The sequence below is a fragment of the Halyomorpha halys genome, unplaced genomic scaffold (assembly GCF_000696795.3).
Source record: "Halyomorpha halys isolate HHAL.00 unplaced genomic scaffold, Hhal_1.1 Scaffold337.1, whole genome shotgun sequence".
NCBI classification, from domain to species: domain Eukaryota; kingdom Metazoa; phylum Arthropoda; class Insecta; order Hemiptera; family Pentatomidae; genus Halyomorpha; species Halyomorpha halys.
Window position 1 is genome coordinate 787,104 of NW_027104734.1, and position 14,625 is coordinate 801,728.

Here is a 14,625-nt window from a genome sequence, read left to right on the forward strand (position 1 = left end):
ATCCGCCTCACTCAGCAGATCTAACCTCAAGCGACTTCTTTTTGTTCCCTCATCTAAAAATTGAGCTCGGGGGACAGAAATTTTCGTCAAATGAAGAGGCAATCACTTTCGTGAACAATTACTTTGCAAATAAAAACGCCAAGTAGTTTTTGGACGGGTTACAAAGATGGGAGCATCGCGCGGAGAAGTGTGAAGAGTTACAAGGAGACTATGTTGAAAAATAAAAAAAAAATTCAGAAAAAATGTCTTGTTTTGTTGGGTAGAAAACATTTCAGACAACCTTCGTAGTATTATATCTTAGTTTTTGGCAAAATTTTACAATATGTATATATTTCTTTTTTAAGACGGTTTACGGTCACGACATAGTACTTGATATAATTATGAAGTTATGGTACATATTCAATACAGACTTTAGAATTCTTGGATTTGTTATACCATAACTTTATCGTAAGTAAGTACTGTTTAGGAGTTATAAGTGAAAAAAATGATTTATTTTGTTACTTCATTAAAACTAATTCGGACCGTAAACAATACGTTTCTGAATTAAGTGTGGAAGAAACTAATTTTAAAAAATGTTAGTAGATGTATGTTTAATGGACTGGCTTTGATATATCGGACTCCTTCACTATATGGAGGTACTCCAATTGATAGTTTTGAAAAATTGCCGATCATTGAAAAAAAAAAATAGTAGTAAGTTTTATTATTGTACCTTATATGTTTGAGTCGCTGAATCTGAATCTGGAAAAATCACTCAAAATTTTCCGATGCGTTTTGAGGTATTTGACAAAAAAAAAACTTTCGCACCTTTTCTCTTTATGCGCTTATAATTTAATTCTAGAAAGTGTTGTAGCGTAAAATTACGTTTACATTTTATTACAAGACTAAATTTGCCATAATTCGAGCTCAACCGTATTTATATTAATTCAAAAGTTTCCGTAATACTGCACTTTTAAAAAAAAGTTATCTTTACAATTTTATTTACACCTGTAAAATAATCACAATCAGCAGACGAGCTACAATATATAGATATTGCATGGATTGGCATGAGAGAGACGACACCCAGTAGTGCATCCTCCTAACGTTCTAGTAAACTGTTTGATCAAACTAGGAGATCCCTCATTTAACTCCTCTTCAGCCTACGCCGAATTACGTCAGCGATGTCATTTGTCGCCATATCTCTAACAAACTTTTTGACATACCATGTAATTTGCCGTTCGTAAGTTATATGAATGTGGTTTGGTACAAGCTTTGTATTCTTTAAATCTGTCTTTTTTAACAGGTTCATAAATTTGGCAAGTGTAAGTCCCTATGGGTTTTAGTAAATAATTGTATAGGTTAAGTTTCTGTCTGAGGGTTAATTTAGAACGTCTGTATAGTATGGAACATAGTAGCCTCAGTCGGAAATTCAGCGTTTTACATTTGTCTTAACATGGGGCCAAACCATGTCAACCTTTTGTCATAAATAAGTCCCAATTAAGATACCGTATTCGTTTATGGTATAGGGTGGTTGTCTATGTAAACAGGAGGGCAGGTTATTTGTCGTGGAGTAAATGTGACATGTGGCTTGTCCTGGTTAATGTTTATATATCATAGAGTATGAAAAGAAAATTGTATATAAAAGAAAAGTAGAGAATTGAGATATCAAGAAAATGGAAGGTTTAAAATAAAATATGAAAGGCAATAAGGTAAAATTAAATTACCTTTACTATACAATTTGGGCAGTTAATTATTCTGGGAATTAACTGTTTGATGATCAATTATTGGTTTTTGAACAACTTTACCTCGGGAACTTTTGAACATAAAGTAATCTATCTGAGCTAAACTTTTATCAAATATATACTATTTAAAAAAGGTTTTATTATTTTTTACCGTTGGGTAGTAGCTCTAAAGTAAGCCACCATTTTGTTATTTATTTATTTTTTTAAAAACAATTATCATAATTTTTTTGGTAGGAAATTTTCTGTAAAAAGAAACCACAAAAGACATTTATGATTGTAGGAAGAAAAAATCAAGATTGTGGCAAAAAAACGCTATTTAACACACTTAGATTTTGATATACCTTTTGTATGTCAAAATCATACCAACAACGCACAAAAAAATGCAAATCCCTTCTTTGTGGGAATCAGTTTCACTTATCACCTATCTTGTTCTTATATCTCCTCAACTTTAATGAAAATGTTAACAAGACTTAATTATTAACTCGATTCTCTTTGGAATTATCTAGGTTTGACTTCTGTGGTCCTGTTTGTGCAGGCGATGTTCTGTGGTCATGTATTTTATCATGAAGTAAATATGGTTAATAGCAAAAATATCAAAGTTTAAAAAATGAAATCAGCTTCAAGATGTGCAAAATGTGGAACGGCTAACAATTTGTTGATTTGTTCGCGCTGTAAGAGCGTTTACTACTGTTGTAAGGAACATCAAACTAGTGATTGGAAAAGTCATAAACCTAATTGTATTAGTGTTTCTCGGAATACTACTCATGCTGTTAAAGAAATGTTTGATAAAGGGTTATTGAATCCAGTTTCCATGCATTCTAGTCTTTTGAATTATAAGTCTGCTGCAGATACGTCGCAGGCTAATAGACCCTTTACTTCAGCAGGAAGTTCTGAAGAAGAGATTATAGGAACATCAGCTGAGGAACTGAAACCCAATTTCTATTACTATGACAAAGGAGACACTATTTCTCCAATAAACACTGGTTCTGCCAAAGCTGATTGTCAAAATGAAGGTTTAAACCTCAAAAGATTCTCAGATATTTGCTTACAAAGTGAAAGTGTTCTTGCTTCTACAATGAATAAAAATTCTGTTTATGAACAAGATATCTTAGAAGAAATCTCTCGTAATGTAATTAAAGACATGAATATGTTTGGTGTTTGTGTTGTTGATGATTTCCTAGGTAAGGAAAAAGGTCTTGCTGTACTGAAGGAAGTTATAGAGATGCATAAAACAGGCGTGTTTAAAGATGGTCAGCTTGTTACTAATAAATTAAAAGCAGACCTTAAAACTATTCGAAGTGACCAAATAACATGGATTGATGGTAAAGAATCTTATTGTAGGAATATTGATTGTTTAATTAGAAGAGTTGATGCTGTGATATTAACTGCCAACACAATGAAAAATAATGGTAAAATGGGAAATTATAAAATTAACGGAAGGACTAAGGTTAATAATTAATGAAGATATATACACATATTCTCATACCTCAAATTAATAAGTTTAGAAACAGTTAATTTCTTTATTTCTAGGCCATGGTTGCATGCTATCCTGGTCATGGATCACATTATGTTACTCATGTTGATAATCCCAATAAAGATGGTCGATGCATAACTGCAATTTACTATTTAAATCAGGATTGGGATGTTAGGGTGAGTTTTTATGCGTATTGGTCATTAAAGGTGTTGTAATTAATACTCTGATCAAATCATTGTATAAAGTTTATTTTTATAATTTTGAAAGTTTAGTTTTGAATATAAAAAATGTTATGTTTATGCATACAAATAGATGAGAAACCTACATATAGTTATGTTGAAGTATTTTTTGTAACATTTAGAATTTTTGAATTTCGGTTGTATCAATCAAAATGTAGGGCTCTCCTTAGTTAATGAGAATATTATAAATCTACTTTGTCGTGTTTATCTTCTTGTGGCAAGATGTTGGTGGGGTTATAAGGATAAGAATATTAGCAAATACTGTGTTTCTCTTATTTACATTGGATTATGTCCCAATCATCATTTTGATTAAATTCCATGGTGAACTATCATATGCACAATTTTATTACAGTACTTAAGAGTGTATTATAATAAAATAGTTATGAATAAAGATGTTAGTGAAAGGCAACGCATTATAATCTTTGTTTTTCCACTACATTTGATACTTAAGTAATTAGGGTATAAAAGTTTATCTGTGGCATTAGCTTAGTGAATAAGTTAATTACTCAAAATAGGTCCTCATTTTTAAACCAACTGAGCCATTTAATTTATTAGGTCCTCATTTAATACTAAGTGTACCAAAAATTACCATAGACTTACTTTTAAGGCTTATTAGTGTTTTTAATATCACTCAGATTTTTTCTTAAACTAATAAATGCTTGAACAGAGTTTGAAATAAATATGTTATTCTATTATATTCAATTAAGAGTTCTTATAATTAAATAATATTGTTATGTTAAAAAGGGGTCTCCTGGTTTATCTCCCATATTCAACCATAGTTTTAGTACCTCCAGAATAAATGTGTGTGGTTGTGATTTTTCTTGAGTGTTTTTATTCTATTTTTTGTCTTCTTTATTTATTGTAGGAAGATAGTCCGGGTGGCAAGAAATAAAGTAAATAATAGTGAAAAAAAAATATTGATTAGTAACTAGATCCTCCTTTAATTTATGTCGTAAGCACATATGTTGTGAATATGTACATTTAACAATATTACTTATGACCCAAAATTAAACTTTTTAATACAAGAGTATTTTTAAAATTTTAGAAACATAGTAATGGAAAAAACCAGAACAAAAATACAAAATGAAGTTATATGGCCTTTTCGCCTAGTTGATGCTAGATTGTTCAGCTACTAGAAGTGTATTAACCACTTTGTTCATTTTGAATTATGAAAAGTTATCTTATTGGGAAAATATAGTTATATTAACCTGAAATTATTGAAGATATTCATAGGTTTTATGAATTTGATGTTCATGTATATTATTTACCTTTATTTATTATTTTGTTCTATCTTCAACATTTTCAAATGGTTTTCACAAGGCATTTTAGAGATTATATTTTGTGAGCTTTATTTTTAAGCAGCATCTTAGAAATAATTTATGATTTTCTTTTTTAGCTATTAAAAAATTATTTTCAATGAACCTTCTTTGAGTTAGTGTATAACATCTCTATAGAATATTTTTATCGATTCTAATTTTTGTTGTGAACATTATTTCAATTGAGTCACTGATCTCTTAAGTATTTTAATTTGTTTATAACTAACTCCAACCTGTAAGTTACGTGTACAAATATATATGTGTGTATCTGTATATATAACTTGTTTATTGTTGATGTAAGCCAGTATGTCTTATACTCATTTCTATTGTATCATAATTTATTTAAGTCTGTTCAGAAATAAATATCATAACAATACTGGATTTCTATGGCTAAAGTGTTTCAAAATTAAATTATTTTATACAACAGTGTTCAAAAATTAGATTGCCTGTTATAAATTAAATAGAATAATTCTAATCACGAATTGTTTATGATCTATAGTTTCCATTCTTAAGTTCATCATGTATATTTCTATATCATTTGTGTTCCTTTTTTCAAGTCATTTCCTGTATTTATCATTATCAATCATTGTAATTATCATCAAAATTTTAGTTATTTTAAATTAATTGTTCTTATTATTTTATTTACTACATATATATCACTGCTTTAGTTGAATAGTGGCAAGATCATATAGTATCGAGAGACTAGCATAAGAAGGTGCATTACAGAGGATAGAGTACATGCCTACAACTCAGGAAAGTTTCTAGAGATGGAAGTGGCAAAAAATTCAAAAACAAAATGAGGGAACGACAGAGAAAATGGTATTGTACATAACACAACCATAAATGATAGATGGAAAAAAATTGAAAAATGTAGTGATAAAAAGTGCAAGAGCGGTACTGGGGAAGAAGGAACCAGCTCCCAGAAATAAAAGGTTTGATGAAGAGTGTAGGAGAGCTCTGCAAGAAAGAAATAAGGTGAACTTAAACATGCTTAAAAGAAAGACCAGAGAAATATACGGGAAATCATGGCAATGAGGAGAGAAGCCCAAAAACCAGAAAGACTTTTTTAGAAGAGAAAAAAGAATCAAGAAAATTTTACAAGAATATAAAAGAAATAAAAAAAGGATTCCAAACCAAAATTAGATTAAGTAAAGGGAAAGAAGGTGAGCTTATTGGGTAAAATATGTCCATTCTCGAAAGGTGGAGCCAGTATTTTAAGGAATTACTAAACACAAATATGCCACTGAAAAAATATATGTAGAGACCATTAATCTGAATGAACTCCTGTGGAAGGCACAGGATGGTGCAGAAGAAGTAGAAGCTCCTAAGAAGGAAGACATAATTGACATCGATTAATGAAGAACCAGAAGTTGCCAGATCTTGATGAGATCACCCTAGAGTTGATGAAATATGGTGGCAGTGATTTGTAGGAAGAAATTTACGATTTAATTTGGGAGATATGGACAGAAAAAAAAATACCTGAAGATTGGAAAAGAGCAACAATATGCCCTATACACAAGAAAAGAGACAAGATGGTATGTGATTTTTATATAGGAATTTTTCTACTAAGCACAACCTTTAAAGTACTGGTAGTGCTGTCACATAAAAAAAGTGTCCAATTTCACTTAAAATATTATAGGAGAATATCAATGAGGGTTCTGGCTCGGTAGATCAAGAGTTGATGAAATATTCTTCCTGAGGCAAGGAATAGAACAGTTATATGAGTATAACGTAGATATGCATCTGGTATTTGTGGTCTTCAAGTAAGCATATGACTGTGTGGACAGAATGGGACTTTAGAAAGCTTCTGTAAAGGTAAGCATATCAAAAAAATTAGCCAGGCTGATAAAAATTAACACTACCTGCCTAGTTAAGCTTGGAAATTTGCTGTCCCAGGAACTTTCTGTGGAGAATGGCTTGAGAGAGGGTGATCGTCTGGCTAATAGTGCACCAAAAGTAGCTATTTGTTCAATTAGAACTAATCCAGGAGGAACCATTTACAATTGGCTGTCTCAGCATCTAGCATATGATGTTGTCATTGTCGCTAGAGCCAGAACAGCATTACAAGGTACACGAGATATGAAATATAGACCACACTTCATGCTGAAGGTTATTTAGTGGTTGTTCTATTCAATCTTCTTGAATAAAAACTGTTGTCCAGTTTTCACAAATTCACCAGTTTTTGTTTTTAACTAAAATTCACAAATAGTTGCCATCAACTGAAGATTTTCTGTACCTTTGACTTTTAAACTAAAATTTTCCTCATAAAATTTGCAGAATCTCCATTCAATATTACTCTCTCTTAAAGTACCATATTACAGTATTTACCATAAAACCACAACTCATTTCTAAAAAACCTTATGAAAATAAAGCTAACTAACTATATTCAATCCGTGAAATGCCTTATAGAAACACTTTCTAAAAAGTGAAGACTGGATAAGATAAAAAATATTTGTTACAAAAATAAATAATTTTTCAATTCATAATCAAAATCATCAAGGCTTCAGATATAAATAATTTCTAGCTAACATCAATATATCACCAAAATGATAAAGGAAGTTTTCATGATTCAAAATGGATTAAGTGGTTGATACACCTCTCTATTTCTTCCTTTCAATGTGCCTTCTCTACCTCATTGCCTGTCCAAAATTTCATCTCTGAAAAAACAAATTTTATATATCTTAGGTTCTCCATAGCATTAGTGAGTGGATTATAATCCATCCAGGATTGGCTTCCCTAATGGAGGTTGTAATTTTGGTTTCATATCTATATTCTTGTCATTTCTACTATTATATATTTAAAAAAAATGTATTTGACTATTATGAATAATGTCATATTAATACATTCATACAACTTATATAAATGAAACAATAAAATCATTCAAGATAAAATATCCATCTTGCGCATTTACTCTAGAAGCAATTAAACTAAGCTCAAGCTTAAGTATGGGGAAAACAGGACTACCTCAAACTGGCTAATAAATTTACTTCTGTGCAATGGATATTACACAATGTTGATTAAAATTTGAAGATTTTGATTGGATGGACAGGAAAAAAAAATCGTGGAAGAATCAATGTAATTACAAAATCTCTTATTCTTTTATCATTATGTAATATGCATCATATCTTCTAAACTATGAGGAGAGGGGAATGGATAAGTGTAATTTAAATTACTATCCTATAAATGAGGGCTGAAAGTCACCTATTGCAATTTTGGGATGCAGTTACCTCAGCTCGCCAGTACATTCAGTTTAAATTGGTATGTTGTTACTTTTTATCATCCAATGATTTACCAATATCCTCGAAATGCTTAAGCAGTGAATGTAAATGGGTTATAATGATGATGTAGTTTATTAAATGCATATTTTTTTAAGTTGAATAGAATCATTCTGTTATGAGGCACCATCAAATCACTGATTGAGGCACTGGTTCTGCTCTACTTAAATAACTTTTGGGTAACTTTCAGGACTATTGTTTTATATTGTTTCCATTCACTTTTATATATTTCTGGAGATATAGCTATCTCATCTTTTAGATATTGTTTATCCAGTTCCTTTTTAGTTTTGGATCATTCATCTTATTCATGTTAATTCTATTAGCATGTTAACTCTGGGTTCTACTTGCTTGCATTAGATTATCTTTCTATTTTTAATGTTACTAGATATTAGTCTGAGCCTATATTGGCTTTTTTTAGACACTGTTTTGTCGCTCTTGTCCATTATTTTATACCAGTACTTATATTTCCTGCTGTACTGCTGTGTAAATACGTTTTTTTTTAGAAGCGACGTAATTGCTCCAGATCATATAATGGAACAAACATTCCATGTCAAGATATTTTAATCATAAATACTTAAGTGTTCCTTATTTTATGCACTGTGTATAATCCAATCCAAGGACTTTCCTTAAATGTATTATAGTTTGATGTTAAATCTCCTTAAACGGAGTGCATGTCATTAGACCACTGCACACAAATAAGGTAGAGGGACTATCTCCTCAGAGCATTTTGTTGGCAACATTAAATACCACTAATTTCTCTTTCAAATGAGTTTTTCAGTACACATACTTACGATCAGTGATCATCTCCTACAATAATCTTAATTCAAACAAGGATTTTGGCAGACTGTTCCTTATCTGCAGATCATAGTATTGGACTTCCTAAACATTAATGAAAAGATAGGAAAAGAAATTTGTCAAATTATAACATTGTATTCTCTAGAAATGTTTCCAGTAAAGAAAGGACATACTGAAATAAATCCAGTGAGGTATATATTCCTGAGGTTGCTCTTTTGAGATGATCCTTGTCATACTGGTAAGATGATTCTGGATTATATTCCTGAGAAGCTGTCATATGAACAAACATATGCTACTTTGGCTCTAGAACATCTAAGCCTGCATATGGTTAATTAGCTGTTGATACTGAGCCCTTTCAGGATTTCAAAAAAAAAAAATGCAAAATTAAGTTCATTGTCACTTTTTTAAATTTTCATAATCTATGTTATGTAACTTTTCAGAATAGAGTGGTAAAGTAAACTTTTAAAGCATCATTAAGGAGATGGCCTGGGTGGTGGTCAAAAACCCCAACAAAGTATTAAAAATTATTCATTGATTATTGAAATTTTGTATAAAGAATGGAATATGATGTGACAACAGAAATAGGTATGGACAAAGTAAAACAAAATAAATGATAAAAGTAATAAAAAAAGCAATGAAGCAAATGTTCTGAAGAAGAAAATATTGTAGAAGTTTTAAAGAATGACATATGATATGAGATGTAGATACAAACGAAAATAAAAAGACAAGTAAAAATAATATGATTAATGATAAAAGTAATGATGTAATATTATTGTATTATATAATATGTATAATATGTATGTAATAATATATTGTATTATTACTTGTATAGTAATAATATAGTATAAAAGATAAAAATAATAGAGATAAAATTTAACCATAGTTAAAATAAATGAGAGAAAACTGAAGAATAAATTTGGAAAAAATACAGTGAAGAGAAAGAGTATGGTTGATGAACAACTTTATGTGGTAAAAGCTAAAGGGAATAATCAGAGCATGTTTAGGTTCTGGTAGTTCTCATACTTATATCAGATCCTGTTTCTTGGAAAGTGACCTAAGTTAAATTCAACTTAATTTGAGTCCTGTTCAACAAAAAAATGTATACACACATATAAATGCCATAAATTATTGCCCTTAATTTATCTACTAAATCTTTTATATAATGTGCACTAATTTCCTTTTTTTAGTTAATTTTTATTTTATTAAATGACATAAAATGACATGAAAATTTACTTGAATTTTCATCTTTCACTATACTTTTAGTACGTTCCTTTTTTAATAACGGATATCACACTTTGCAAAGCCTGACAGCTGTTGAAGTTATTAAAGAAAGAAATTCTTTGAATTATTTCTATAGTAAGTACTTGGAATGTCCACTCATATTGAATGTGATGGTTTTGGGGAAAGCACCAATAGTATTCATATCTGTTTATAGTATAAAGAACATTTCCTTTTCACTCATTTTTCTTTTCCACTTTTTTTTCCCCTTAAACTTTTTAAATTCAATACCTTTTATTTTTCTAATAGGTTTTTTTTAACTTTTTAATAGCTTCATTAGATAAAAAATCAAAAATTTTATATCAATTAACTTAACATTGAATTCAATTAAAAATATAACAAAAGCTTCCTAATAGAAATTGTTTACCCATCTTACTCTGAAACAACTTAAAACAAGGACTGCCTTTGCTTTGGAGACAAAGAGTCACAGGAACTTACGGATATTTTGTGTTGGGAAATAAGTAAAGTAGTGGTAATTTATTCAGAAACAACGTTTTGTATGATTTCCTTGTAGGTCATCAGGGTTGCCTAAAGGGCTGGATATTTATATTCATTGCCTCCATTTAAATAAATAGATTGATGAAATTGATTTAAAATTTTAAAGAATTTTTATTTCTTTATTGTAGAACTGTTTTTCATTTAGTCAAATGAATTGTTGAAGTTCTGTTGTTCAGAACTGAAAAATGCAAATAAATCTGAACTATGGTATGATAATATAGCTGACTTTTGAAGAAACTACCATTTGATAGCACTCCAAAAAATTTATAATTAAAATTTGGAATAAAAAAGTATAGATCAAAATGAAATTTAGATAATAAATTAAGACATATTAAATTTAAGTAGAATGATTAAATCTATTAAGATCACCAATCATCCAGCCATAATTAAGATCTACTTTGTGGGATGAAACTTCAGCCCTTAGTAAATAGTTAACACTTTTTTTTTAATTGTTATTTTTCTTATCAGTGCCCGGACCAACTGCTTCCTAATAATATGTTATCTTTATTATTTATAATATTCTTTTTACTTCTGTCTTTTTATTTTTATTTATATTTGATATTTCTGTCTTTTTAGTTGATTAATATCTCTTGTTATGCCATATGTCATTCTTTATCTTTAAATATCAACAATATTTTCTTTTTCATTGTATCTTTATTTATCTTGAATCATTATATCTAGTTATTAATTCTATCATTATTTTACCAATTTTTTTATTTCTTTTGTCATTTTACTTTGTAATTTCTTCAGTATTCTCAGGTTTATTTTTATCTTGTTCTTTGAAGGGCTGCAAAATGAGCCAATCCATTGGCATTCAATCAATAGTTTCCTTAATTTTTTTTGGTGTTCTTGACCACTATCTGAACCATCTTGTAGATTATTATTACAGTCTACTATTAAATATATAATATTAAAGCAACATTGTTTTTTTATTCTAGAAAAATGGTGGATTACTTAGAATATTTCCAGAAGGATGGACAGATAAAGTTGCTGATATTGAACCTATTTTTGATCGATTGTTGTTTTTTTGGTCTGATCGAAGGAATCCTCATGAAGTGCAACCTGCTTATAAAACCAGGTACCTTGTAAATAGATTGAAAAGGAGTGTATTTATATGATCATTTACAATTACAGTGGCTTTGAAGAAAAAAAAAACTGAAGGAAACGGTTTCAAATAAACTTTATTCTCTGCAAAGTTTATTACATACTCTGATATAGTCTTTGTACTTGGGGACCACCATGCTTTAAAATTATTTTATTTACTTAGTTGATGAGGATAGAAAAAATTTATACAGTAGTTATTAATTGTACTGTTATTTACTTTATCATAGCTTTACTTATCATTAATTAAGAAGATAGATTTTCATAGAAAACAAAATCATTCATTTATTAATATACACAATTTTGATCCATTTAACTCTCAACCTTTATTTTTAAATTACTCTCCAACGTTTCGGCCCTCAGGCCATTCTCAAGGAGACAACCTATAAAAAATGTTTTTGTTTTTATAAGAATAAAGGTTGAGAGCTAAATGGATCAAAATCGTGTATATTAATAATAAAATAAACCTCTCAAACAATCATATAAGTAAATAATAAATCATGCATTGTAAATTGTTTATAAAAATATATATTTATTTGAATGAAATTTGACTGGAATTAATTACCAAAGTTTATTAGTTTGATTTAATGGCACCCATTTCACTCTTTAATCTTCTTTTTTCCCCACTACTCATCTTGTTTTTTTGTTTTTTTACTGTATTATATGATCCTAGGATTAAGGATATCATTAATCAATTACTGAGGCAAAAAAACCTTTATTATAAAAATTAAAGTAAAATACTGACGCGATACTCCTTTAGTTATTTATAAAATTCTTTAATATATCCATTGTTTATTATTGCTGACAATTAAAACTGTCTATTTTTTCCAAATTAACTAAATTAAAGGTTCTTTATCACACATGAACCTATTGTCCCTATTTCATTTCTTTAATTCCTTCATTCTTTGTATCTTTGTAATAATCTATGATTGTAGTTTGATTATTTTTATTTTTTTTTTTTTGTTATTTTTATAATTTTATTTTTGTTGTTATTATCCTCCTCTTCTTTTTTTTTTTTTTTTAATCTTTTCTCTTTATTATTTGTTCCCTTATTATTATTACTGTACCATAATTTGTTGATTAGAGTTTTTGGATATCCATTTTTTTTCAATATGTGGTATGTTAATGTTTTTGTTTCTTTAATGTACTTTTCTTCCATTATTTGTTGAGCCCATTTTATTATGTTTTTTACTGTATTTACATTTTGTGTATATGGATGATTGAATAGGTAATTTAAAAATTTATTACTGGTTATTGGTTTTTTAGACCATTTTGTTTCTATTTTCATATTATCTTTATTTAATATCAATTTCATGTTAAAATATATAATATTGTTGTTTAGTGTTTTTTCAAGTTTAATTTGTCATCCTTACTGGAACTCTTTATTATTTTATCTTCTTTATTTTGTTAATAATAAGTTACAAGTAATCAATGTATTTTTTTATCAATATTGGTTTATATTTTAATTCTTCTAAACATTTTGTAGTTAGATTGTTCATATATATTCCACTCAGGTTAGTTATCATGTTTTATCTCATTGGCAGGCCCCTGGTTTGTCTTATAGTACTCATTATCAGATCTAAAGCAACTAGTACAATTAATTTTATTCGTGCAGTAATTGTGTTTTTCCTTAATTAATTCTTTTTTTTTTTAATTTAGTATTATTCTTTATTTGGTCCCAATTTTTTCTAATAATTTGATTAATACTACTCCTGGAATGTTCCTTATTTAATACTTTCTGGTGATTTTCCAGGATCCTGCACTTTGAGAGTTGGCTGAACTCTTCAAACAATCTAAGATAATTAAAAACAGCTTCAGATTTTTGGTCCATTTCCGTAGTATATTTAGTCATGATTCGGTTCCATCGGTTAATCAAATGTGATCTAGTGTCAATCTTCTGACTATTTTCAGTGGTACTAGCGGGCATTATAGAACATATTTTCATAAACAACTTTATTTTGGCTGTTTGTTTCCTTTAAATTAAATCTGTACCGCTACAACCCATGGAGGGTTATGGGTGCAGTAATTTGTAAGGAAGTACTGTTACTGGACCAACCGTTGTCCTAGGAGGTAATTTGGTCAGAATCATGCTCGACTGTCAGATTTTTACCCACTTAATGAGGCTGGGTAGACCCCAGAGGGCTCCCGAACCCATAGAGCTGACTCAATGGCTACAGGTAACAGATAATAGTTATCTGCCACTGCCGGACTTGAATCTGGGTCCTTGGAGTTAGTAGTCCATTGCCTTACCAATGAGCTACCCACTCGCACTTAAGTGAGATTAATTTTTTTATTATTAAATATCAATGAAATAGACCAAGGAAAAACCTTATGAACCACATTAAATCCACTTTTTTAAAAAATATAAAATGATATAATAAGGTCCTAAACTTACCCACAGTTTTATTCTATATCTACATGGATTTCATATTTTTGTAAAATTTTGGCTGAAGATATTTTCTTTTCAATGGCAGTAAATTTTTCCTCACATACAATTATTAGCAGGAAGGTAAAAATAGGAGTGAACTATTTTCCCACTCTCTAATTTCAATATAGCTCAAAAATTTCTCTTTATTCCCTGTACTGTAGGTATTCCGACTACTCCACAAATCTTAAATTCATATTCTAATGTGTTCAGTGAAAAAATATTTTATTTTATTTTATTATTGATTGTTACTTACACAAAAAATGCCGTCCTTTATATGTTTTTACTAAATAATTATTTTCGCTTACAACCAAAAATTTTTGCTATGGAATAGCGACACCATTTTTATATATATGTATAAAAATTAGTTTAAATAAAGGGGTGTAAAAAAAATGAAATAACTCGAAAAGGGCTGTACATTGGGGTTTTATTTTCTAATAAAACAATTGAATTTGTGCAAAAATAAACTAAAAAAATTTCCAAAAAAAAAAATCAAAAAAACAGTA

General features: G+C 29.1%; 1 protein-coding gene across 1 annotated transcript in view; it reads left to right on the forward strand.

The window, feature by feature from the left end:
• Window positions 1-2,229: 2,229 nt before the first annotated feature.
• The window catches only part of Hph (HIF prolyl hydroxylase), a 31,694-nt gene continuing 19,298 nt past the window's right edge, over window positions 2,230-14,625 (forward strand). The window contains exons 1-3 of the mRNA XM_014421736.3: window positions 2,230-3,165; window positions 3,249-3,368; window positions 11,532-11,671. Of these exons, the coding sequence (XP_014277222.1) occupies window positions 2,326-3,165; window positions 3,249-3,368; window positions 11,532-11,671 (1,100 nt within the window). The 5' untranslated portion in view covers window positions 2,230-2,325. The remainder of the gene's footprint in view (window positions 3,166-3,248; window positions 3,369-11,531; window positions 11,672-14,625) is intronic.